General features: G+C 37.4%; 1 protein-coding gene and 1 long non-coding RNA gene across 11 annotated transcripts in view; both read left to right on the forward strand.

Moving 5' to 3' along the window:
• The window catches only part of DISP1 (dispatched RND transporter family member 1), an 89264-nt gene that overhangs the window by 52902 nt on the left and 8813 nt on the right, over positions 1-27549 (forward strand). For all 10 annotated transcript variants that reach the window (XM_080586656.1, XM_080586659.1, XM_080586658.1 and 7 more), the window contains 5 exons: positions 1897-2433; positions 21071-21100; positions 24863-24986; positions 26291-26418; positions 26769-26866. In XM_080586656.1, coding sequence (XP_080442782.1) covers positions 1897-2433; positions 21071-21100; positions 24863-24986; positions 26291-26418; positions 26769-26866 — 917 coding nt within the window. The remainder of the gene's footprint in view (positions 1-1896; positions 2434-21070; positions 21101-24862; positions 24987-26290; positions 26419-26768; positions 26867-27549) is intronic.
• On the forward strand, positions 2440-7734 carry LOC308192766. Its single transcript, XR_013949124.1, has 2 exons — positions 2440-4458; positions 5549-7734. It is a non-coding gene; the product is annotated as an uncharacterized lncRNA (long non-coding RNA).

A 27549-nucleotide genomic window follows, 5' to 3' on the forward strand; every position in this document is an offset into this window, starting at 1 on the left:
TTGAATCTGTTACACGAGCGAATGAAAACAATCAGGCAGAAATTCCTAAAATGCTGCCAGCCGACTCAATGGGAGCTTTCTCTGCCTCGCTGTCCCTCTGTCTTGCTTTCGTCCACTCCAGCAGCCTTTGAAGCTGCCTACAGTTTGCGACAAAACTTGGCTGTTCAAACACAGCAACATTTCACATGACTAATGCATCTCTTCAGGCTGAACCGAACTTTAGCCAGCCCCTTGAATTTACTCTCTGTGCTCTGTGAAAAGTCTTCAATGGGCTTGACTTGCCTGGCCCCGGGAGGGGGTATTGGGCAGGAATGTGTGGAATTGGACTCTGGAAAAATCACCTTGTTTAGCAGCATATTCTCCTGCTCTGACTGCTTATCTAAATGAAAGTGACTTCCCAGGGAATCTGACTCCGCACATGATCTAGAACAAATAGCGCAGGATTAATTTTTGTTTCAGAAGTGAAGGATTTAGTTATGTCTCGGGGAGATCCTGCGCAGGGGGGCTGCTGGGGGCAGCATTCCTCTGTGCAAAGCGCTTTCTGCTCAGAATTAGCATTCAGGCAATTAAATAGCTCAGCTGGCTGGGAAGGCTTAGCTCTGAGCACTCGGCAAAGGTAACAGAGAAGAAAATGAGTTAGAAACTTTCTCGCTTATCTGTCTTAACCTTTGTGTGGTGTCTTTCCGCAAAGTTCAGTGGCTGTAATGCAAGCCTTGCAATTTCAACTTGGAATGTTGCTGTTTGATTTCAGTACTAGAAAGTTAATGTGACTAGCCAAAGCAGTTATAATGGACTGATTCTAATTTTTAAGCAAATGTTGGGTCGTTAGTGTAAATAGCGTATAATTAGTTTGTCCTTCATTCTTCTTTCTCCTTACTCCTCCTTCCTCCCCCTCCAAAAAAGCCATGTAACTTGGGAAACAAATTCTTACCCTAGATAAGTGTGATGTTTGACCTTTCATGTTATTTATCAAAATCATCTCTAGCTTATTTCCAAATCTTATTAAAATACAACTAGAGTTGGCATGGGGAAATTATCTATTGTAAGTTTTGAGTTTGAGACAAGCTCCTCATCTACATCTCCAAAATTAATAGTTTTCACGTACGTTTTCCTCGAAAACAAACAAACAAAAAACTTTAGAACAAAATTTTTAATATCCTTTATTTTCAGCACAGTGCATTTCTTAATTGCTTGTATAATATGTCACTTGTAAGGATCAGCTTCTCAATCTGCCATAACTGAATGCTAGGATTTTTATTTTTTAAGCTTAGGAAAAACAAGTTGTCGTATTACATATTTTTTATTATTCATAACAGTTCATTTTGAACTTTTGCTAAAGACCTGGTCTACCACCCAGCAATTTTGACAGATGTTTGATTTATTTAAATAAGGATATTTCAAAGAATATCTTCAAAGACATGAATGTGCCCAGTTTTCGGTAGAAATGGGAGGATAAGAAGGAAAGCTACCAAAGCCACACATTAGTGGTGATTAAACAGTTTATGCTGTGTGGTCCTCTCTCCTGCTGGCTTTCAAAGCACACAGGCAAAACTGCAGTGCAAAGTTGTGGATCGTTAGCCAGTTTATACGGAAGTCTGCTTTCATAAATAGTGGCCATTACTTAGTCTTACACAAAATGATCTTGTTCCCCTGCTTCTCAGCCATTACTTGTTGGCTATGACCCAGAGACTGTCATTTGACTTGCGTTTTGCTTTAATTACTTAATGTAACTTTTTGTTGAACAAGAATGTCCTTCAAAACCTTCCTGGCAATATGTGACCATTGCCCTGTGTTATGAGAGATGAGAAGAGCATTACTGATTTAAATCTAAAGTTATTCCTGAGCGTCTGAAAACACTGCAGCTCTGTAAACTTTTCTTTATTTTTGTTCCTTCAGGAACATCTCCTGTCCATCAGGAACTTGGAGCATGGCAATGAGTGATGTCAGTGAGTCTGTGATTCTGAGCAATGGCAGCATCTTGTCAAGTGCTTCTGGCCCAGGCATCATTGCAGCTAATGATGGAGACGTTGCTGTCCAACAGCTCTCTTCCAAGGAAACACCAAGAACAAAAGCAAATCCAAACGGCTGCTTGCAACTCAACGGTACAATCAAACCATCCTTTCTGCCTTTAGACAACCAAAGAACTCAGCAGATGTTGTCGCAATGCTGCCACCCCTGCCCATACCATCACTCTTTAAGTAGCCATAATAACAAGCAAGAATGTCATTCGGTGGTTGGCAGCTCAGCATCATCTCCTATGACTTCGTGCTGCATGCAGCCACATACTGAGTACTCAGCATCTATTTGCCAAAAACACCCACCCATATATCAGCCTGCGTGCTGTCTTCAGCCCTCCCCATCCTTCTGCCTTCACCATCAGTGGCCTGACCATTTTCAGCATCAGCCTGTGCAACAACACATAGCCAGGATAAGGTAAGCAGATTGCAGTTTTGTTGTTTTTTTTTAGTAGCTCTTTAGGTGGGTAGCTGTTTCCATAAATACTTCATTTTCTTAAAAACAAACAAACAAAACAGAAGATCGGAAAAGGAAGATGAACAAAACTTTCTCTAGTGTTTTTACAAACTAATCTTTAATTTGTTAACAGCATGATTTTTTTTCGGAAGTATCCAAGTCAGGAAACTAGTTTTGTTTTGCTACATGAATATTGTTGAAATGAATTAGTTCTTTCTGGGAAAAAAAGGCTGTTTTTAATTCTTGGGGATTGTTTGGAAGCCCCTTAAATCTTTTCCAAGACACAATAAACACCTACGTTATGTGAAATGAACTAATGCAGAGATAGCTAAGACAGCACTGAAAGAGCTGGCATATCTACGTTGTCTAAACAAAACCCATATTTCGTTCAAAAGGTGCTTTGGAAACTATTTTCAACATCGCCATTCATAAATGTATTGGCTGTTTTTTTTTTCTTTGTCACATCGGCTTTCTCAGTGAGTTGCCTCCCTGTGTTTTCAGCTTATCTGCAAAACTTTAAAGTTGCACTAGCACTGAGAAACTTTGGATTGTTCCACATGTTGAATCCTTTCTGTCCTCCTCTTCAGAGAAACTTGCCCCTTTATCTGTTAGTTTTGGAGATCCAGTGTAGCTACGAGGAGCAACAATCACAAGGAAAATCTGCAACAGCCTGCTGGTTCTGGGGGCGATCACTGTCAGTCCAAGAGGCAGTTCGTAAAAATCAAATTCCCCATTGCAGTAAGACACCTCTAAGTTTTTTATGCAAGGTTATTTTTTTCTGAGTTGCACTTAAGCCAGATTGGATGGTTTTTCACTAGAGCAATAAAAGCTATCCTTCTCCCTGTTGTCCGACATCTGCATCCTTGCTCTAAAACTTGGAGCTACAAGTTATTCTCAGGCAGTTATATGCATTTTGTCTCAACGAAATGTATGAACTAATTTTAAACTTCTGAGAATAGTGGGACAGACTGGGACAGATATCCAATGTGGAAAATGTCAAAGTGAATAAAGCTTTTTTCCTTAAGGTAAAAGCAGATGAAAATAAGGATAACACAAAGTGTAAATCAGCTTTCCCCTGCCAGTCATTCCTCTTACAAAAGGAAAAAATCTTTATTGTTGGAACTGCTTCAATCAGACTTTTTTTTTTCCCATTCCATACGTGTTTAGCTGTTAAGAAAAGTTGAAAACTTGCATATCATTCTGTATGCAGAGGTATAGAGGGAAGTTGAACTATTATTGAATCAGTCAGTTGTACTTTCCAGTGTCAAAATGGCAGCACTAATTTTGCTGTTTTTCTCATTCTGGAACAGGTCTGTTAAACTTCATCTGTATTCCATGGTCTTGAGGAAGGGAACAAATTTGATGCATAATCTGGGTTTCTGTTTTTACTCCAGATAAGAGCACTGAAAAGTTATATAAGATATGGTAAAATAATGATTTCCATAGTATTTCAGAAATGCTGTTTTTGTTTGAGCTACTCTGATTAGGATCTTGAACCAAGATGCTTTTTTAATCTTGGACTACCTTACCGTGACATACATTAGTACATAAATGTACATAAGTTATTTATAATTTGATAAATGTTCGTCTTAATGTTAGCAGTCAAACAGTCAAAGTAGAGATAGAATCTGGCCTTTAAAGCATCTGTAGTTATTAGCTATCTGCACTGGCATACTCTACATATCCCTATCAAAAGTTTGATTCTTTTCTGGAATTCCTTCTAGAACTGAATCTTGTCAGCAAGAAGATGCTTGCAATATGCAAATTAAATATTTTCATCAATCTTCTGAAAGCCACCCAGCCTATAGTTGCTGTCACCTGTTTTTAGCTCTAAACATGGTAAATAGGACTCAAGTCTCTTGCCATGCTGGGAAAGCTGGACTTTCATATACATTTTACCTCCTTGAACTGGCAGTATCTACACTGATGGAAAATGCATGCATCAGCATGGAACCAAACAGTTTTTCTCTCTGAACAGCCTACAAGGTGTGTCTAAATACTATAGCCTCCTGTTGCATTGTGAATCCAGTTTATCATACTGTAAGACCAACGTCGATGAAGATGATGTTGGTAGATGTTAAAAAAAAAAAAAAGGGGGGGGGGGGGATGCAACTGGATGCAACCTTGCAGGGGAATGGCTGTATGCTCAAGAAGCAGCAGTCTTGTTACTTTGCAGTGCTAAAGAGAAGATCAACACTGGACATGAGATATTTTTAAATGATTTGTTCTACACTCTGATTTTATTACATTTTGAGCCTATAATCTGCACAACAGCTGCTTCGCTAGATATTTTTCCTAATTTTTCTAGGCTAATTGGAAATCATCCAGTTTTATAATACGTGCATGTTTTAACATGGTTATTTAAAATGCAGGTTCTCATATGATACATTTATTAAATTCAGAATGCAGTCAAACTAGCTTTCATTTTGGTCCTTTATAATTTAAAAATATGCATTCAGGTATTGTTAAAGTTTTAGGTCTGGGGGGTGTGATTTGATAGAGGGGGGTGAATGCTTTCTGCAAACTATATCACTAATGCTTACAGCTCTGGGCAGGTAACCAATTACTTCAGCACGACAGGTTTTGTCAGGTTTTTAAGCCCAAGGCTTAACATTTGCTAGTGACCTAATGTTAAAGGAATGTGGGTCTGGTATATCATTGTGGATTGTAGTATATAAAGAAGACAAATTGAAATAATGCCACGCTTGTCCTGTCCTCTTAAAGGTGACTAGATCTGGAATTTGGTAGTGTTCAGTTTTGAAGTGTAAACTAAATTACGTGGAAATGTAAGCTATACACCGTAACTTGAATGTCTAGGCAACTGATAAACTGGCAAAAAAGGCTTGTAACATAAATTAAACAAAACATTTGTAGTGGTTGGTGGTATACAACGTGATGGTGGCAAACAATTCCGTCTGTTATGAAAGCAGGTAAAGTAGGTAACTGTTGGTCATAATGATTCTGGTTTTTAGATATTTTCCTGAGGTTGAAAGATATTGAACAAAGTTTTGTGTTATTTTGTGTACATTTTTAAGATGTTATTCATTTAAACATGTTCATATCTCTTTTCTGGTAGGCAGAATATCCTGACAGCACAAACACGCCCTGTGAAATTCCAGCTGTCTGTTCATATCAGAATATAATGGTCCAAGGGACTCGGTTTGCTTTCTAACAAATGGTTTCTCAACTTACCAGTTTGGAACATGGTATGATTAGTTCTTCTGTTTAGGTACTACTGGAAGACTTTTCCACCATGTCCCTTTAAAAGGCTCATGTTGAAGTAATCCTTTATGTCTGAAAGTGCTTATGTATCAACAAATGTGTGGCCCTGGAAAGTGGGTGGTTATTGCCCCTCCTTTGCTTCCATCTGCTTCTGTAATTATCAGCAACCGGGTAGGCAGTAGAAATAAGAAAGAGGATCCAAGCAAGGCTGTTAATCTGTTGTTACCCAGAAGAAGTGGAAAAATCATGAAGACTGATGCCTGACAACTGGAAGGACCGAGTTAGGAGTCACTAGGGAAGAGTAAAACCATGCAGCCCGGTAGCATGTTTATTGGGATGAAAGCAAGATAAAATAAATAATGAACAATTCCATATTCCAGCAGATCTAAACACTGCAGAAAAGAAATGTATAACCAGAAAACTCTTGAACATTCCTGGTCTTTTTCAAAATCTGTTATTTATATATGAATGTATACATGTAAATAGGGGCAGAAGAGGAAGAATGTGCAGAAATGCTTCAGTAAGTTGTCGCAGATTTGTGGAAAGCATGTGGTAACAATGCTGTGTGTAGCTGTTGTGTCTGGTACCCAATGAAATTGCTTCTTTTCAGATTTGTATGTGCACTTTTTGGTGGGAAAACACTAATTAAAAAGTACCCGTATCCTTACTAATCTTGATGATAACTCTTTTGGAATCTGTCTTTTGTGATACAATTTAGAAAACTTCAATCTATGAACTCAGAGACAAAAGGTAAGGGAGAAGAGGTCACGGAGCTGCAAGAAGTGGTGATAAGGAAATGGCTCCAATCTGCCAGGGCACGTACTACTTGCAGTTCTGCAGTATTGGACCCATAAATTCACACAAGTTCTCTTTTCTTAGAGTAGACCTGCTTTATATCATCTACCATTATTTACATTTCAGGACTATAATGTTAATGCTTTTGAATAAAGCAGATAAGTAACGAAAACTGCTCTGTGAAACATCTGAATAATCTCTTTTAAAAAGACCAGGATGAAAGGACACGTGGAATGGTCTCTCCATGACCATATGGTCATATCAAGCTAGAACATGAAAATAAAATCGGTTTAAAGCCTTACAGAATCATTAGCTTCACTAAAATTGAAAGCTGGGATATTTGTGAATTGCTCCTCATCCTCCATCAGCCTAGTCTGGAACTTGTAGCTTCCAAAGCTTTTCCCAGCACTCAGAACTGTTACATGCTTTATTTGAGAGAAGTAGAGCTACTCATGTTATCTCCTGTCTTCATAAACTGAAATTCTTTGAGTACCCAAAAACCTGTGAGGTGAACAGAGCAGCACGAGTAACCAGGCTGCAATTCACATTTGAATTGCTGGATTCAAAATTTTCACTTGCGAGACCAAGCAAGGCAAAAACATGTTACTTCAGAGTCAGGAAAATGGTGAAGTGTTAGTATCTTAAGATTTCTTGCGCATTTTCCTTTCAGTTAGATTTAAGCCTTCTTTTGAACTGTTTTGACATTGCAGATTTATGTTACGGTTCTGGGATTCTGAGTTCTGCTGTATCTCAGAGGGTTGTGTGCCACACACTGTTTAAACATTACTGCAGCTATACTTCAGTACTTTTATTTTGATAATTTAAAAAGGGATGCTATGAAAATGAAAAGGCTGTGAAGTGAAGGTAGAATTACCTATTTTTTTGTTTTGCTTCTAGTTACTTGGCACAAATATTAGAACCAGAAAGAAAAAAAAACTTTTTTTTTTCAAAAAGCGAGGGAATGTTTGCCAAATACCAATCGTAATAACAAGACTTTGTTATGAAACAGCTCCCTGCTTGATTCCAGGAAAAGGATAATTGCTATCTAGTACATTCTGCATGGCTTGCAGAGCTGATCATGCGTATACATGCGTATATAATAAATTGTTAGCTTCTACTATATTCAACGCATTAAAGGATTCTTTTGTTTTCATTTTTATACAAAATGTGCATTAATGTCTTCTGTGTAATACATATGCATGTACTGTGTTATAGATTAATTAAAAGCTTAACTTCCTTCCCATAGGAAGATTAAATATGTGTATTAAAACAAAAAATCCTTTAGGTCAGATTTTTGAAGGTTGTTTCTGAACCATTTTATCAACCTTCTTTAGCTGAAAGGCAGAAGCTGCTCCTGTAGTTTCATTCAGGGTTCACGATGTTACAAATATCGTGGTTCATGCTGTAGATCGGGAATACCTGCATGTTAGTAAGTTGCGTGGAAACAATCTAATTCTGACTTCATTCTCCTTTATTCCATGGTAAAATAGGAATTCTTTATCCCATGGTTTCCCAGAATGAAGAGGATGGAGGCAAATGTGAACCATAAATTAGGTGCTCCCTTTTGTGTCTCAGTATTAACAGCCCAGTGGCGTACGTGGATTTTAATATAGTAGATGAACGGAAAGGGAGTGTATAGCAGTTTGGTGCATCTTTCTGAATCTGAGTCCAACTGCAGGTTCTCTGATGTGCAAACGTGCAGGAAGAGCTCTCCCTGTGACCAAATAAATTTTCTTTATCTGGATTTTGCTTTCAGTTTGAGCTGTGCTTTCTCATTTCAACTTGTTTTATTCAATTTTCCTTAGCCTTAAGTTACCGTGTTCACCAATGACTTAAGAGGTTTATGGTGGTTTTATTAATTCATTTACTGTTCCCATGATAATTACTGTTCATTGTCAGCTCTGCAAACATAACATGAAATAACTTTGTTAGTATTGCACAGAGCTGAAAGCAAAGAACAACATGCAGAGAATAAAAAATGTTGTTTATAATCTGCTGGCAGACCAAATTAATAATATCTGTAGGAAAAAAAAAAATAAGTGCACTTAAAATCTAATTCATTAGGCAGTTTAAGGGATTCTTGTAGGCTTTTAATAGTATTAATTAAGCATTAGTAATTGTCTACCAAGTATTGCTTTGAATCAAGCATTAAAGCAACAGCAAAAAAGGATGCCTAATGCTTGTGCTATGCCCCGAGCGCAGCTGAGTACCAGCTGGGTGGTATTGTGACCTTTAGTCCCTGCCACTTACCAACTCCAGGTTCTGTGTGCTTGAAAAATGAATTTCCCGTGCCCTGCATCCCTCACCTTTCTTTGAACAATAGGGTAGCTAGTACTTAACTAGCAAGCTGCTGGGCCTTTGGACTGTAGTCTTCAGAAGGTATAATTAGCTGATAATGTGAGAGAAACATACAAAAAAAAAATGGGTCCTTTCTTTTGAATTAAATTGACTGGAAAAACAGCATCAGCTGTGTTTCCTCTTGAAAAGGACTAGTCTGTGTGTTGAGACAACTTTTAAAACTGACCATTTATGTACACGTTATATTTAGAAAAAATATAGCCGAACAGCTAAAACAGTGGCAGTTTATTGAAGTGCTTTACCCATGTGTAGTTGTTCTCATGCACCATTAACTTAATACTAGGTCGCGATAAGGTTCAAATGTGAAACAAGATAATAGTCAATGAAGAGCAGAAGTCTAAACTAAACATAGCCAGTTACCTCATTTTCCACATCATTAAAGAAATGGATTTGAAATATCTGAGTATTCCTGTTTCTTGAAAGTTTTCAGTTTTCCTGAATGGGAGGAAATGTGCTGCATGAGGAGTGGACTTTTTTAAAGCTTTTTGTAAGCTTCCGTAATTGTCCGTAGCTCATTCCAAAATCACTTGTCCTTCCTCTCTGATGATATTTCAATGTGTTCTTCATCTCCTAGGAAGTAATAATTGATGTACATGCTTTTAAGTAATCAGTTGTGCTTGAGCAGTAAAAACAACAAACAAAAGACAAAAAAACACACGGGGGGTGGGGTGGGGGGAGGAGGGTGTGGCAAGAAGGGGAATATACCTGAGCAATTTCACATTAATTTTGTTACTTTGGTATGAGTTTTCTGCCCAGTATATTTGTTGAATAAACAAATCTCCTAAAGCCTTGTACCACTAATAGATAAATGCAGGTAGGGGGAGCTACAGGTACAAATCCTAAATTATCAGGACTGACCATATTTCAGAAAGCCTGAACCCTCTACTTTGGAAATAAGTTTTTTCTAAAAATCATAAATAGATGAATGTACTGGACCAGAAAAATTTAATTCAGTTAAGTGGATGAACTTAACTGACACTCTGACAGTTTTATATCTTTCTTATATTGTAGAGCCCAAAATTGCACATAGCACTCAAGGTGAGGCTGCACCAGCACAGAGTAGAGCAGGACAATCACTTATTAAATCATTTTCAATCTCTGAATTATGTTGAACATATACTTGCTTTATATAATTTAAAAATTACAACCTAAGTGACTAAATTCACAAATGTTGGAATGCTATCACAACACTAAAACGTTCAAAGTGAAATACTTTGGTAAAATTAGAACAGAATTACTTAACTGTATTTTCATTTGCTGCAAGGCATTAAATATGTAAAAAGTAGCATTTGCCCCTATGGTCAGTCTAATATTTTTTTAAGAAATTGTAAGGGAGTGTGTTCTGTCCTGAAAAAAAGCTTTGTTCAAAGGATATCTTCCAAGCTTCTGAGAGCAAAAATGAACCCTCTGATGACTTGCAGTCACAAATTCTTCTAGCTGCCCGGGAAGGAAGACTGAAGCATCTACCAGTTGAAGCACAGTGTACAACAGTCTGAAGTCTCCCTGTTCCAGAGTCAAACTTATATATGCTTAATGTCAGTCATTAATGCCTATAAAAACACGGGTTTCAGCCTTTATAGAGAAATATCTTTATAAAAATAGGTGCTCTCGCACATCTCTCTCATTGTCTTTGCTATCATCTGATGGAGCCTTTTGTGTATGTATGTTGTGATTTGTCGGATCACATTAATTTCCCATCTGTCAGAGAAATATAAGATGTGACCATGACCTTGCATTGCTCTATTCAACTTGGGAGTGTAATACAAACAGCTTTGAAATAGAATATTTCTTAGGAAGGAAATTTTTGCCAGTTAAACTGCTGAAAACTACTCTAGTCATCAGTTAAATCCCAGAACATATCTATTAATTTCACTGTGATTTCAAAGAAAAGAAAAAAGACTAATGGTTTTAGACTTGTGAAGGATCTTGAAATAATATTAGTCTGCACCAAATTAGCTGCTGGCTTGTTTTCAGATAATGATTCATGGTGGTATTTTACTATGCTTTTTTATTGTCTTGAATAGTTCAGAACTTTTGTTTAACTTGCCAAGCAGTACTATATGGGCCTTTAGTGCTTCAGAAATTAAAGGAATATGTATTTATGTATATATAGCTTCAAGTAAACGTTTTGAAGAAGAATATACTTTAAATTGTATATAAACAGTGCCATTTAGAATTGGGACAATCCATTTTAAGTATGTTTGGCAATTTTCTTTTTGGTAGTCTGAGAACTCTTTAAAAGTGGCTGTACTCGTTGGAGAAGAGTTTGAGGGAAAGAAGAGTATAAGAAAAAATATTTTAGGGTGTATATTATTTAGGTCCCTCATGGACTGTCAGATATTCCTACAGAGAAGATGATTTACTTCCTGTTCAAGTGAACAAGCTAGACTCTATTAAGGAACAGAGCCAGCTTTCTTAGCAGTTGATAATATTTAGTCAGTTCTTTAAGATGAAAGAGGGAAGGAATCAGAAGTCAGTATTGCAAAAATGAGGTTCTATAGAACCTTTACACGTAGGTTTTCAGTTAACACAGGCTCCTGCAATGTATTCAGTCCCTATGGAGAGGCAAAAAAAAGGGAAAAAAATAGCCAAGACTCCCAAACCTTGGAGATATTTGTAGAAGCATTTCAATTTTAAGTCATCTCTATGTTAAAAAAAATGTATTTCAATTTTAGCATAGAATAAATCATACTGGGATATTTAACTCGTTGAAGTAACTTCCAAATTAAAGCACATACAGATAGGATGTTAATATTGCATTGACCTCCCCCATACATTGACTTGATAGGAGCGCATTTTCCCACTAAAGCAATCTGTTGTATGCTGCCATTAGCTGGAAACTTGTGATTGGGAGATGCCAAAACTGCCTTTTACTTTTGCAAAGTAGGTTAATAAAGTTTAATAATGTTTTCAAAGCAGAAAGTGAGCAAAATCCATCTCAGTTATGTACGGTTTTGCCGCTGCTGTTAAAGGAGTCTGGTTTTGCGCAGTGTGCTTGCTCTAGGCCAGCAGAGCATGCACTTTTGTGGTAAATTTAAATCAGTAATTCTACCGTAGGAGGACAAGTCTGTTGGCCTTCTACACTGGGATTACAGCATTGGTGGATGGGGGAAGAGCAACTGACATCATCTATCAGGATTTTGTACAAAGGATTTGACATTTCCCTGCATGATATCCTTGTCTCTAAGTTGGAGAGACGTGGATCTGATGGATGGACCACTTGGTGGGTAAGGAATTGGCTGGATGGTCGCACTCAAAGAGTTGTGGTCAACAGCTCAATGTCCAAGTGGAGACAAGTGACGAGTGGTGTTCCTCAGGAGTCAGTATGGACCAATGCTGTTTAACATCTTTGTCAGTGACATGGACAGTGGGATCAAGTGCACCCTCAGCAAGTTTGTGGGTGACGCCAAGCTGTGTGGTGCGGTCAGCATGGTGGAGGGAAGGGATGCCATCCAGGGGCACCTAGACAGGCTGGAGAGGTGGGCCTGTGTGAACATCCTGAAATTCCAGAAGGTCCTGCACCTGTGTCAGGGCAATCCCAAGTTTCCAGTACTTAAAAGGGGGCCTACAAGAAAGCTGAAGAGGGACTCTTTGTCAGGGAGCGTAGTGATAGGACAAGGAGTAATGGCTTTAAACTAAAAGAGGTTAGACTTAGATTAGATATTAGGAAGAAATTCTTCACTCAGAGGGTGGTGAGGCACTGGAACAGGTTGCCTGGAGAAGTTGCGGAAGCCCCATCCCTGTAGGTGTTCAAGGCCAGGTTGGATGGGGCTTTGAGCAAATTGATCTAGTGGGAGGTGTCTCTGTCCATGGCAGGCGAGTTGGAAGTAGATGATCTTTAAGGTCCCTTCCAATCCAAATGATTCTATGATTCAGTTTAAGATTCTCCAATTTAAGAATCACTTGGACAATGATTTTATTATTGGTAACACCTTCCTTTATAGTTGTTTTCCTTTCAGAAGGGCAATGTTATTTGCTCATACTTCCTGTAAACATAGAACGTATCCTCATTTGGGACTGAAGAGGTAGGCAAGAATACAAGAAGATGAGACAAAAACCTTTACGAAGTTTGATACTTCAACCATAAAAATGTGAATTGACAGCTTATTGATTTTTGGTTTCTTCTGCAATGTCTTCCATTTTGCTTAATTTTATGCATAAGAATAGTCTTAGCAGAAATAATTGCTAAGTATAAGGTTAAGCAAAGATGCAACACTGGGATTTCACGCTTTTTGATGGGATGAAATAGCAGTTAGTTTCAGATCATCTCTCCCTGATAATCTAGAGATAAAATTAAATCCTTATGGGTTTTTATTGATATTTTATGTGGGAAAGAACAAGAAAATTCTTTGAGTTTTTCTTGCTTTCAATCAAATTTGAAAAACAGTAGTCCATCAAAAAAAGAGTTCTATCTTAACAGTATCCCTCTGCTGTGGCTTGTCCTTTGTTTCCTTTACAGATGTAAATAAGTAAAGCTAAGTACATGCAAAGACAATAAATACTACATGTTTAAAGAATATCTATAGAAAGTTCATGATCAAAGTTGGGGAAAACTGCACGTCATAGCAAAAAAATTAATTTGGAGTCTTACAGAAAGTTTTTGGCAACTTAATCAGTTGCATTTGTTGTTTGAGTGGTTGCACTGACTGTTAAAATGATAAAGCAGGTAGGTGGTGTTACCTGACAAAGTGGCAAAAACTAGCTTGATATTTTAGAGCAATCGAAATTGTTCTCATGGGTCAAGAACATCCTAAAAACACTAGGGTTTTCTTCCTCTGTAGGAATTTACTTTGTATCATATGTTCTAATGGAATGTGTACACTATGATGCATATCTCATTCTATATTGCAGGGATTTAGCTTATTCTTGAGTGTAATAATGACAAAAGGCTGTTTTATCACTTCTTGTAACCAGAGCTACAAACAAAAGGAATAGTGTCCCTCTAGTAAAGCAAAGCATTGAGGTCAAACACCTCATAATTCTTGGCCCCTGCGCGAATGATTTGTTTTTGTTGTTGAAAAGAAAAGTGTGTTTTGTTCTTAGATCAAATGCATGAAATCTTCAGTTTCTTCCAGATCAGCCAGGAATGATTTAACTTCAGTAAACTAAAGCTTCTTTAACTTCTCAAGTTAGTTGCTAGAAGAAAACTCTAATTTCTCCACTCTATTTTTTTTCTGTTTAACTTAAATTCACTTTTTTTCCCCACAGATAATTTCTTGATATTATGTTTTTTTTTCAGTAAGCACAGTTAATTTAACATTTTGGGCTCATCATTAAATGAAATGCAAGACAAAATTATTTTTTTAATGATTTTTTTTTTTGTATCACTGTGTTTAGACACCTGTGGTATACAAGGTGCTCCAAAAAGAAGAGTTTGTGTCCTGTAGAGTACACTATTTCACAAATGTGCTATGTGTTTTTATGGACATGATGTTATTTGTAATGAGAAAAACAATACCTGCCTTTTATGAATAGTTGCATGAGGAAAGCAGAATTAAGACTAAGCAAACATTCAGTGTTTGTCCATACTGCCAGAAGATAAGTTCTTACAGATCTACTACATTTGCTCCGGATCCCATTTTACTAGAGCAGTCGTCGTCATTGCCCCTGCGGCTTTGCTCTCTGCAGTACTATTGGGGATCACTTTGCATCCCTGTGACAACTTTTTCAGTTGCTTCTGTGATAAATAGCTGCAAGCTAAGCTTTTATTTTCAAAACTTTGCGGAGCTCAGAGCCAAAATGACAAAGGCTAGCAATCTGACCAGTTAGTTTTCTCATTTAGAAAACTGGGCTTTTCCTAATCTGCCAAGTTTCTGTCAGAGACCGTTTGTGTGCTACACTTGGACACACGTTTGAGCCCTGAAATTATGGTCCACTGTTACTGTTCATAATTTAAAAGCAGCTGTGCCTGGATCTCAGATTGATATGCTGTATTTCTCAGCAGTTGGTACTTTTTCATCTGAGACCAGTTTCTGCAGGGAAGTAGGAAAAGTGGCTGCAAATACCGGTGTTTATCTTTTTGAGATGCTTTTTGCCCATCCGTCTGAAAGTCTGCAATAAACTGCTTGATGGCAGGTAACGGGATGAAGAAGAGCAGTGCGTCGTCAAGAAATGCTCGTTCCAGCAGCAACCGTCTAAACATCAGGAATCACTTCTTTGCAGTGCAGGTGATGGAGGACTGGCGCAGGTTGCTCTGAGAGACCGTGGAGTTTCCCTCCCTGGAGGTAGTCAAATGCCACCTGGACGTGGTCTTGGGCAACCTGCTCTAGGTGTCCCTGCTTGGGCAGGGAGGGTTGGACCTCCAGAGGCTCCTTCCAGCCTCAGCTGTTCTGCGGTTGTGTGCAACAGCACCTTTTAGCCAAGGCTGGAAGTTCTCCTGCTTCTCTAACTCACACAGGAAGCACCTGCACTGACAGTTTCAGGTTATCTATGGTTCTTCTAGTTGTTGCCTTATACCTTAGAACAGGGTGCAGCAGTCCCAGTCGGTGCCTTTGTGCTGCTTCATATCTGGGGTGGTAGCCCGACATGCATTCATTTCAGCTTAGTCTGACTCATTTGTGGTTCCTCTGAGGAACAAAGGGGAAAAGTCCCTCTACATCTGAGCTTCAGTCTCTATCTGCACACTGTGTAATAGAAATTAATTGTGTGTAAGTGTCATGAAATAACTCAGAAGCCAAATATTTAACCAGGGCTTTATCCAGAATTATAATAGGGATTTAATGTGATTTAGGAGTACGCTGTTTAGCCAAGTTAATACAAAAGCATGTTTTGAAATGTATCGACCCTCTTTAACTGACTTGATAAAACAAGTTACTGTATAAACAAGTTAATAACACTTAAAACAAGTAGGCAGGAATGCTTGTGGTCAAAAATTGTATTAGTATCTTTTTCTACCTTTTAATTTACTGATAGCCGCCAATGCATTTTTAAATGTTGTTTACTCCACAATAGGGAAAAAGCTCTCATCAAATTATGCTTCTAAACACAGTCTGTTTTCCTAATGTTCTGTCATAGCTACTTCCTGCAGCTTTTCTTGCATCTACTCATGAAGCAGCTGGCATTGCTTCTTTTTGGTGTGAGGTGAAAGTGATTACTTTAATTGATACTTTTTTCACAATAGAGATTTGTTGAGGAAAGACTCCAAAAAGAATGTCCTGGAGTATTTAGGTAATTGTATTGTCATCTGTTACATCCAGGTTTGTATTCCTCTGAATGGCAATAGACAAGCAAAACAAATGCACTACATAAACAATAAGCCATCCACAATTTTATTAAGTGTCAAATTCATTTGGAGCAGTTCCATGCTGAAGGAACACGCTCATGAAACGTTCCTTTTACACAATAATGCTTGCCTAATAAGCAGTCTGATATTATAGCAACGCTTTTTAAAAACGCCACTCCTCCTTTTCACCATCTCGCCCAGAAGGATGCTAGTCAACCAAATAAGTTTCACGTTGAAGAACTTAGGAGCTTTTTAGCCAATCTGTTTATCTTTTCATTTTGTATTTCCTAATCGTGTGATGCTCGAGCTAAAATAGTCATTAGGAAAGAAAAGCATAAAGCAAAGTGTCTGTTGAGTAGAGATAAGGTTTGCAGTAATGGTAGTAGAATATCGCCCATCCTTTTATTCCCCCTTGGCATAGCTTATACTGGATTTTAATCAGTGAGTGTAATTTATGTAATACCTTTGTTTTGCTAGTCCTGTCATAAACAAATGCAATTGTCACTTTCTGGTATCAAACTTGTGAGAACTAACTACAAGGGTAATTCAATACAAACATCAACTTGGCTTTTGTCCCAATACAATTATGGAATTCACCATTTCTTTCTCATGAAAACTGTTTTTTGTTGTTGTTGTTCTTGTTTCTTTTTTTTTGTCTAGACTTTTTTAGAGCTTGGGGGTGTTATTTAAACTAAGTGGAAGTATAATACTTCAAAAATTAGACACAGCAGCTTTAATTAAGTGGGAAAGATCTGGTTTTACCATGCATTTCTGTATTTTAGAGCATAACTAAAGAATTTTTGTGCATAGTTTTCAGGGATAACTTTTCTTATTGACTGATATAATAGAGTCATCACAACAGCTGCAAGGGATTGGTTACACTGCTGGAATTCACTCTGGTACACACAGGTTTTTTTAATGCACGCTTTTCGAAACAAAACAGTTTGATAGCAGGTGTGACCTTTAACCCTCCCTAACTTTGAAGAACTTAATCATCATCATTTGTTCAGCACTGAATATATTTTGCAGGTGGAGGAAACAGAGGGAAATGTAGTTTGGTTTTGATGGGAAAGAGGGAGGATAAGAAACGGTTATGTTGGTATTTTTACTCTTTTTATGTAAACCAAATCAGCCAAAGTTAATTTCGGAAGCCCTATCTAAAACAAATTTTAGATTCTGTTGAGAAAATAGGTTTTGCCATATAGTTACAGAGACATAATTGAAATGGGGGATAAAGTTCAATGAAGATTTAAGATGTGCATGTTTTCTAAGATTTTGCATGCAGAAGGGACTGGGAGAGCAGTGGAAAAAAGAGAATACACAAAAAGATACATTGAGAAGATGCCTGCATCATCCCCAGAGCAGTATCAATTACATGTTGGTCCTTCCCAACAAAATTTTATCTCACCAGCTTTTTTAGGAGCTCAGATGATTCTGTGGCTGCACTGTACCTCACAGTCTGAGCAAACCCTCAGGTCTGGGGGATTGCATCGTGATGTGGACACAGCTCTCTGGATGAACCAGATAACCCTTTACAGGATCACGCAGATCACTGTAACAGTCATACAGCATAGTGATGTGGAGAGCGGTGCTACAGCCTGTGCAGAGGAAAACATTCCCTCTGGGGGAGTTAATAATCAACTAAAGAACCTGCTGGTTTTTTTCAGCCTTGTAGATTAACTTTGTTGGAAAAGGGGCACTAAAATTGACAAAATCCAAGCATACAGAAGGCAATTTTATCTGTCCATATAAACTGGAATTGCCATATACACTTCTATACAGGTCAGTATAGACCTGAATTATGGCCACTAGTGCTGTAGTTGTGGTCCTTGCTTGGCTGTTCTTTGTGCTAAATAATTGCATGGTATTGTTGCTAGTGGTAAACTCCATTACGGCACAAATGAGAAAAAGACTTGCTTTCACAAGTAACTGAGCATATGTGGAAATGCAGACCTTAAAAAATAAAAGGTAGAAGTTAATCTTTGGGTCACTGTATTAACAGTAAATGTGTGGATATGTTCCTCTCTGATCTGGAAACCCAAAAGCATATCTTGTAATTACAAAAATCTGTTTTCTGACTCTGTAGTTTTATCCCTTTCCATACAGGCGTGGAAGCACAGATTCAGTTAATGTTCTTCACTGGTGCTGAATTTGTCCGTGAAAGGTTTCCCTGTTTAAGCATTTCTCTTCATATAGAGTCCCATTACAACTCCCTTAAGAATCAGGTTTAGTGGTTTCCAACCCCAATACCTACTTTCTTTTTGTCCAGTCTAGGCTGTGTTGAGGAAAGTTTGTTTTGTGGTTAAGGTTTTAGTTAGGATGATGAGAAGCCTCCCAAGCCTGCTACAGCTTCTCTTTCAGCCTCAGGCAACTTACTGTTGCAAGATCATTTCAGAAATCAGTTTCTTCGGGCTTCTGTGAGTTTTGCTTTCTGACAAGTATGCTGTTCTTCTCTTGGCACCAGGAGAACCAGAAAGATTTTTGGTATTAGTTGTTAGAATTAGTGTGTTCAGTATCTCTGAAATACAGATTAGTGCATGATGGACTATAAACTAAAGGTTGGTGACATTTCATAAATTTAGCCTTCATTTCTGTGGCTAAATTTAAGAGAAAATTCTTGTCTGTACATTTCCTCAAACTGAGTTACTGTAACTGCAAATTATGTATGCTGCTTTCCTCATCCCTTTCTCCAGCTTCCTCGTGGCTGCTAGGAGCAATTTGTACTACTCTGCTACCTACATTCATGTTCCATTTAGCATCTCCACTACTTGCCAGGTTGGAGCAATTCCAGACAGCAGTGGGTTACAACTAATAGAAATCTTTTTTTTTTTTTTTTAAATTCTTATCAAAGTTAAATTTCCTTGAGGAAATGCATATACATGTATATATATGTATATATATGTAATCACAGAATCATTAGGGTTGGAAAAGACCTCCAAGATCATCTGGTCCAACCATCCCCCTACCACCAGCATCACCCACTAAACCACGTCCCTAAGCACCACGTCCAATCTTTCCTTGAACACCCCCAGGGACGGTGACTCCACCACCTCCCTGGGCAACCCGTCCCAATGCCTGACTGCTCTTTCTGAGAAGAAATGTCTCCTCATTTGCAACCTGAACCTCCCCTGGCGCAACTTGAGGCCATTCCCTCTGGTCCTATCACTAGTTACCTGTGAGAAGAGGCCGACCCCCAGCCCCCCACACCTTCCTTTCAGGCAGTTGCAGAGAGCAATGAGGTCTTCCCTGAGCCTCCTCTTCTCCAGACCAAACAACCCCAGTTCCCTCAGCCGCTCCTCACAGGACTTGTGCTCCAGGCCCCTCGCCAGCTTCGTAGCCCTTCTCTGGACACGCTCCAGGGCCTCGATGTCCTTCTTGTAGCGAGGGGCCCAAAGCTGAACACAGCACTCGAGGTGTGGCCCCACCAGAGCCGAGTACAGGGGGACGATCACCTCCCTGCTCCTGCTGGCTGCACTGTCCCTGATACAAGCCAGGATCTTGATGAAATGTTACATCACAGTTGTATTTATGCTATATTGCCTGAGATATACGATGAATGAGGATATAGAATAAAAGAGGGCCTAGCATCAGTGTTAGCTTTGCTAATTTAACTTTTTCTTCCATTGTCTCTGCTGAAGAAAGGGATAACGTGAATTGTAGAATTTATGTTACTCTGTCAATTATATTTTCATCATATCTTTTGCTATCATGTTATTTTGCAACAATTTGAATGTACGTCTGAAGTGACCTCTTGCTGTGTTACGAGCTGTTTTGCATGATATTATACTTCTTATTTGCTGTAACAGAGTGTAGAGTTGGAGGCTCAGTTTTATACAAATTATTTCCCCTTTCCCGTTATAGTTGCTCTGAATTAGATATAGCCTAAGCAGTACTGTCACCTGGGACAGGCATGGTTGCAGCTACCTTAAAGTGCTTATGTCAGAATGTTTATTCCCCTGGACTACAATTTCAGCCCAGTGTGACAAATCTTATTCCTCAGATGACGGCAAATTTTGAGCACTGAATTCAGCTTTAAACTTTTCTGAAAACCTTTGGAGGGTCCAAAGTTTGAGCTGTTAATCCAGTGGTATGAAAATATGCAAATCTTCACTCTTTTGGAGACCACAGCACAGAAGTACCAAGTGACCTATTTTATGCAAGCAGCTGTTTCTTAAATTGTTCTCTATACTTTTTAAAGAAGTACTATTAAATATGGCCATGATGGTAAAACAAGTTCATAACTAAATCAGGGCTATAGTACGGTTACATTTTCAGAGTGATTGTATGTCATGTTCATAGACAGGAAATTCTTGAAAGGACTTCATGGAAATTTTTTAAAGGGAAATATATGCTGGACTTGCTGATCAATAGCTAACAAGATGAAGTGTTCACTGAATAGTTGCGAGTATGAATAATTTGCATTTGGGTTTGCGGTCTCCTCGTCAAGTTGTTTATATTACATTTTTAATAAAAACCAGAAACTTGAATAGAAAAGTTATTTTATATAGGTACTTTTTGTCATGCTATTCTCTGTATTATGGTAAGACAAAAATTCTGGCCAAAATCATTTTCGGTAATGGAATTACGAAGGACAATTAAGAAGGTTCATGAATTGCAGTGTCAGAACATGGTGTTTTGGTTGTCCTTTCCCATCATATGCAAACTTTCTCATGATTTTTAATGGTACTGAATTTTTATCTTGTTTATTTAGTCTTTTGTTGAAAACTGGAACAGCCTCTTAAATAGTAATCCCAAAAATCAGCTGCATAAAATTCCACTTTTGAAAACCCAGCTGTCTTTGTAGCTATAATTATTCTCTGAATTACATGTTTGCAAAGGCTCAATTGAGTATGATTGTATGTCTTCTAAAATAATTCATATTCTGAAACAGCTGATTTTTATCATTTAGTTGCTTATCCATGTATGGGAAAAATTAACCAAATTGGCATGTGCACATATATTTCATATATTTTCAATTACTCTTTTTTCCCCCTTTTCCAGGCCAGCCAGACCATTCAAGTTACCAAAAAGGTAAGGTATAATACCATCACATGAGACGTTTACAGAATCATATAGATATAAAGTGATCATAAAGTTGTTATTCCCCATGCAAAAATGAGGTACATTTGAGAAAAATAGTAGGCAATCAAACTAAAACCATTTATATTGAAAGTATTTCTTCACACAGTGGGTAGTGGATTTCTGAAGCAGTTAGTAGAACTGATCTTCAGTGGGTCCCTAAATAAACACGGAAAGGTGTAGCCAGGGACACGCGCCTTGACATCCCTAATCAAACAGCTGTGGAGCCTGTGGGAGCAGGAAGAGAATAGACCACAGAAAGTGGCCTAAGTAGTCTTTCCGTAAATAACTTCTTTGGGAGAAGCTTTTAGAGACAAAATACTGGGGCAGAATTTTAAAATTATGCAGACGGCTTTTCTGGCAAATATCTTATTGTAATTTTTACTACAGTCAATGCCATTCTCGTTCTATACATGTACACTGTCAGCAGAAGCTTAAAAACTCTGTGGCTTGTTACTGTTCTGATTAAGGGTTATTCTGAGAAGCAGCTTGGTTGTGTCAGCGAGAATGATAACCTGACAGAAAAGTTCAGATAATTTCATCATAGTGATCTTCTCTGCTTCCTAAAACCAAAGCAGAAAACCCACATGGTCAAGAATGCTAGGTTTGCACAGCATGTGCTCTGAGGAATGGCAGGATCACAGAAAGCAGTAGAGCAACTTACCTAAACTGTTCATGTATCAGTAATAGCAACAAGAAATCATTGCAAGTCAACATACATTAAAAACATAATCCACCTGTAGAATTTACCTTCAGTAAAAAACAGGCTCGTTCACTGACTATCTAGTGTGAGTTGCATAAATCTGTGGTACTACGAGTGCAGTCACACAAATAGCCATTGCTCGTGTTTACTGTATTGAATTTATATGTGATATGTTTCTGTCTTTTTATGTGAGACTGAGCAGTGGTTTAAACTGAGTATGTCTGCATATAAGTGCTGAACTGAAAAGCTTGACAGTGTCCAAGTTTTATGCTTCTGCTTAAAATGGAAGGGAAAGCAAAATGCTCTTTTCTTTTCTTCCTACTTTTTAAGAAAATGCCTGGAGTCTAGATCACCTTGGGGTAAAATGCTTGAAACCAGTCTTTAGTGGTGCCAAAATGGTGAAATTAGCCTGGATTGAATTACTTATTGAATCTCCTAAGCATTTTTATTTGTTTAAAACATGAAGAAAAAATACTCCTTCATGTGTGTGAAATATCAGGAGGAAAGAAATTGGTGGAAACTGCACGTATTTTCAAACTATACCATTCTAACAACTAGGTGGAAAGCAGTGAATGAGTGGCCTAAAAAGATTTCAGTCAACGTCATAGATATAAAAAATTCATCATGTAGTGCTTGAACACTTAGAAGGATTAAAAAAAGCTAGTGTAGTAACGTCACAATATGCCTGGTTCATTGTGCAAGCATAGTTTTAATTAGGCATCAAAAGCACGAGGCGTTATCCCGATATGGAAAAGTGCTAAGGTACATGCTTAGCACTAAGGATGCGCCTTCTGAAGGGGAGTGATGCCTTGACTGAGGAAAGATGTGGAAGAGATTTTTCTCTTGGATTTGAAAATTATCAGATGCAGAATCTAATTCATGGCATTGGCTTTTCACAGAGAAAATGTAATTAGACTAATTTTCTGGCTTTTTAATGGGTGAAAAATAAAGGAACTGCCACATGTTTAGCCACTCAGAGGTAGACAACATCTGGGCTGCCTGTAGGCATCTTGGTTGGAACCAGAGCCCTCAGTGACATCGAATTATGTTCAGACAAAATTAAAACGTAGCATGGTTAGGACTTTTTTAATGTTCCAGCTCAGGTCAGCTTTGTTTATCTGAATTTCAGTGCATGTAGTAAGAAGCAGGACAGTTGTACAAGTGTAAACAAACACTTGCTGTCTTCTGTATATGGCTTATTAAGTTTTTAAACAATTCACCTAGGACACATTTTCTTTTGCAGCTAGTGTCTGAAGGGCTGCTCAGGTGACAATGGAAGCATAGAAACAACATGACAGGGGTATCTGGCACTAGTGAATAGGAAAATATAACTAGTTTAGGTAGAATTTTATGACTTCAGAGCAAATGTCTGTAATAACTAGTCAATCTAGCACTTGGTGTTTATGAAAACATTTAATCCTATAAATAGGAAAATTCTATTAGGTCATTTACTTCCCTTCTCTTCTACTTTGTACAATTGCTCATTTGGCAAGCTGCCCCCTTGTGATTCACTTTAATAAAAACTAATGCTTCAGATTGCTTTTCAAGCTTTTGCTAATTAACCTCTTGTGTGAGAATGTAAGAATTATTCCACATTTACCAAATGGGATATTGGGATACACCCAGTGCTTTGGACTCCCTTGCTCCTTAAAGCTGTGCTTAGACCCCTGGAGCATACTGACTTGCATGTGCGACAAAAAGTCAGCAATAAGCTTGCTCGCTGCTGTTGATTTTACAGTTAGAAAAATGGGAAGCTTTTGCTGGAGCAAGGAACTGGGCATTACATCCCATCTTAGGAATGGGATGGAAAATTTCTCTAGAGCAGATGATCAAATTGTGATTAGGTAACGGGTTGGCCTAAAACTGAAAAAGAAACAATCTTTTAAGATAGTAATACAATAGTAGTAGATAGTACAATAATCTAGCTCTGCTATAAACTTGCTTTCATGTTACATTGCAGGCAAGTTGAGGAGGAAATGGGGTATAAATCTTCATGATCAATATTTAGTGTGTACAGAGACAATCAGTGCAGAATGATTCATAGCCTACAATTCTTTTTTTTTTTAAATGCCTTTTAAACTTTGTGGGACTCTCAGTAGTCTTTGATCCCTAGATTAGACAATGTTACCCTTGAAACATAAGCTGTATGAGTTCAGCTCTTCACTTGAAGAAAAAATGTTAAGGAATTAAGATTTCTGGGTTTCGTTTTCTTTCCTGATACCTTTTGTCAACTTAACAGAAAAAAAATATCTTCCAAAAATAATGAAAATTAGATTTGGTTGTAAAACTCTTGCACTCTCAAAGTTGAGAACATACCGGGAGTTAAAGTCCAAGGATGTATGTTATTCTAGAAGACTAAAACATTAATGCTGATTAGCTTGTGTCATGTTGCAACTCCCTTTCATCTTTGAATTTAAAACAGATTTTGTGGATAGTCAGAATATAGGTTTTGAGTATATTTTATAAATGGCAGTTTTAAATATAGAGGAAATGTTTTCTTTTGGGTTCTGCTTAAAAATCTGTTTTTCCTCTCATTTTTTTTTTAAAAAAAGCTTAAACTTTCAAAGAAGAAACTGTGATGTTTTCTATCCTGAGTTTTTTAACAAAACATTTATTTTCTAGTGGTCCCAAACAAGGATAATATCCATGCCAGAAATTAAGTGTAAGGTTAAGGAAGAAATACTAATCTCAGAAATTTGTATTTAGACTTAGAGTTTTCATTTCACATATGTTTGTTTTTCATTTTTAATATAAAAATGTTACATAAATGATTCCTATGGCAGTTTAAATTCCTAACGGGTACTGAACAACAGAAATATCTATTTCAGTAGCCCATAATTAATCACCTCTGTAGCAGTATAAATAAAATCTAAGATAAAGACTGCATTTTTTCCTGTGTCTGATATGAAAAGCTTTTTTATGTACGAGTAGAGTGTTTCAGGAGGGAGGAGGTTTGTTTCTGCATGACTTTCTTTTCTGTAACATATTTTTCTCTGCTGCTCTCCATGTAGCTATGCTGCGCTGATAGCTGACTGGCCTGTGGTGGTCCTGGGCATGTGTACTGTGTTAATAGTGGTGTGTGCACTGGTTGGAATATTAGTTCCAGATCTTCCAGATTTCTCAGATCCATTGCTGGTAAGTGAATAGTAGTCACTTGTACTGTCCAATAAGTATTTTTGGCTTGATGTTTTTTCAATATTAGCAGTAAACAGTGGATGCAAGTAAAGCAACTGGTATATTCCCCTGACGCTTAATGTGCCTGAAAAGATCCTCTGTACTTTGAATCTCTTTGGGAATCAATTTCCATTGAGTTTCCATCAGCAGTAAGCTTGCAAAATCAAGCTTTGTCTGATAGATCCATGAAAGAAATGAAATGTTAAAGAGCCTGGTGATTCCTTTAGCAAAAATAATTTTAAAAGTATCAGATTTTGACATTGGTAACAAAGAGTGATAACAAAGGTGCAGTTGCCATCAGTGTGTTATCCATGAGTTTCAATTAGTTCTGCATGTTGTCATTCGAATCTCATGTGCCCCACAACAGAACTGCTGTACATTGGATAATGTAAATTCATCCCAGTTTTAGATGTACAGCACAGTACAACACAGACCATACGTTCTAAATCAAGTTTCAAAGAGTGAGGGCCAGGATCTATTAAAGGAAAGGGTATTCCAAGTGCCTTCTGGGGATGAAATGATATCCATATTGAAAGACTGAAAGTAATCTATATCAGATTCTGTTAAATACTGTGCTCATTTCTTATTTTTCTTGAGCTATTTTACCCATGAGTAGCTTTATGGAAAAAATACATTTTTTTCCATCCTCAAATATGGATATACTACTCCTGTAATTTATTGTTATTTGTATTATAGTAGCATGCATCTGTACATATCCATATGTAATGGCTTTTTTCTGAAAACAGTCAAGTTATTCTAATTATATTTCAAAGTCACTTTTGAAATGGAAGACCTGCCTAGTTCTTGGAAAAATATATATTTTTTTAATTAATTTTTTTATTCATAAAGATCAAAAGTTTTTATTCATAAAAAACTTTATAAACTTTATAAAGTTTTTATTCATAAAGATCATTAAAAAAAGATCATAAAGATCATAAAAATCAGTAAAGAGTTGTAATTAAGATACAGAAGAGAACATTACAGAATACCCTTACTCTGAAAAGTAAGTTGAACATTTAGTAGACTAAATAATCACCATTTCTCGGGGAGATAAGTAATATGCGCAAGAATGCCTTGTCAGTGTATATAGTTGGTCATTATTTTGTCAAACTGGCCCGTCATAAAACATTTTACATTTAGAGCAGATGCCTGGAATAACTATGCTTCGTAATGAAAACTATACATCACTTTGGTCATGTTTCCACTTTCCTGTTTGAGCTAAAGAATTAAAAGTATTAATGGAATTTTATAATACTCTTTCTTAGGGTTTTGAACCAAGAGGGACAGCAATAGGACAGAGACTGGTTACATGGAACAATATGGTGAAAAACACAGGGTACAAAGCAACACTTGCAAATTATCCTTTTAAATATGCAGATGAGCAAGCTAAAAGGTAAGAATTTGTATTAAAGATTCATTTTATTCTGTCATGGTTTTTTGAGTGTACATAGCACTTGCTCTAGTACCCACTGAATTTACTGTATATAGTGTGAATGGTTTCAATACGTATTGGATCTAGTCATCTACAATTTTCAAGGACCTAGATAATTCCCATCATAAGATTTTTGAAATATTGTGTCAGCCTTTGAAGTCTCTAATAAGAAAAAATGCAGTGAATGTTTCAGTTCTTGAATAAAGAAGTCACACTGTAATAGAAGAGCTAATGAGATGTGTAACTTGTTTGGATACGTCTTTTAACAATTTCTTTGGTGAAGTAAGTTAAAGCCATTTATTCCATTTCAGTCATCAAGATGACAGATGGTCAGATGATCACTATGAAAGAGAAAAGAGGCAAGCAGAATGGAACTTTCACAAGGATACCTTTTTCTGTGATATTCCAAGTAAGTGGAGAAATGATGTAAGGAGAATAAGCTTCTGACAGTTGAATCATTTCTGAGCTCTTCTGTCTATTGTGTGCCTGATTAGGAAAATATTTTTGCTTAGTATATTCATGATAAACACCTTCTTTGTATGTGCAGAAGCCTTTGAAATTATTGGGCTAAAATGTTATATTCTATTGGTTCTTCCTAGGAAGCAATTATGTCCTTAAAGTGGTTCCATTTCCTGTAAAGATATTCTGTTGTTGATAATGCTGTAATCAGTGTAAGGGCAGTGTTTTATGTATGCCTATAGACATAGCACTTAACTCACACTGGGGAAGAAGTTGTGTTTTGTCTGTGCCATCAACTCTAAAAAAAAGAAAACCACCTAAAACAAATTACTTTTCCTCTAGATGTTTATATGAGACTCTTTCCTAAAAGACATCCACAGGTCATATCCTGCCCAGAATTTAGGCTGTTTTTAAAAACAAAACAAAACCAAAAGATCTCAAAACCAACCAAAAATCCAGCAAATTCTTAAAGTAGTAAAGGCTTTTGAAAATGTTTAAATTAAACTGGAGGACAAAGAAGTCTTTATTAAACTTTTTACAAAGCATAAGACAAAACATTGGTAAGTTACATTATGGCAGATTACACACATTAGCAGATGTAGATCTCACCTTTATTCAAAGAATGCCTACTTG

The sequence above is a fragment of the Anser brachyrhynchus genome, assembly GCF_964034855.1.
Source record: "Anser brachyrhynchus genome assembly, chromosome: 3".
Taxonomy (NCBI): domain Eukaryota; kingdom Metazoa; phylum Chordata; class Aves; order Anseriformes; family Anatidae; genus Anser; species Anser brachyrhynchus.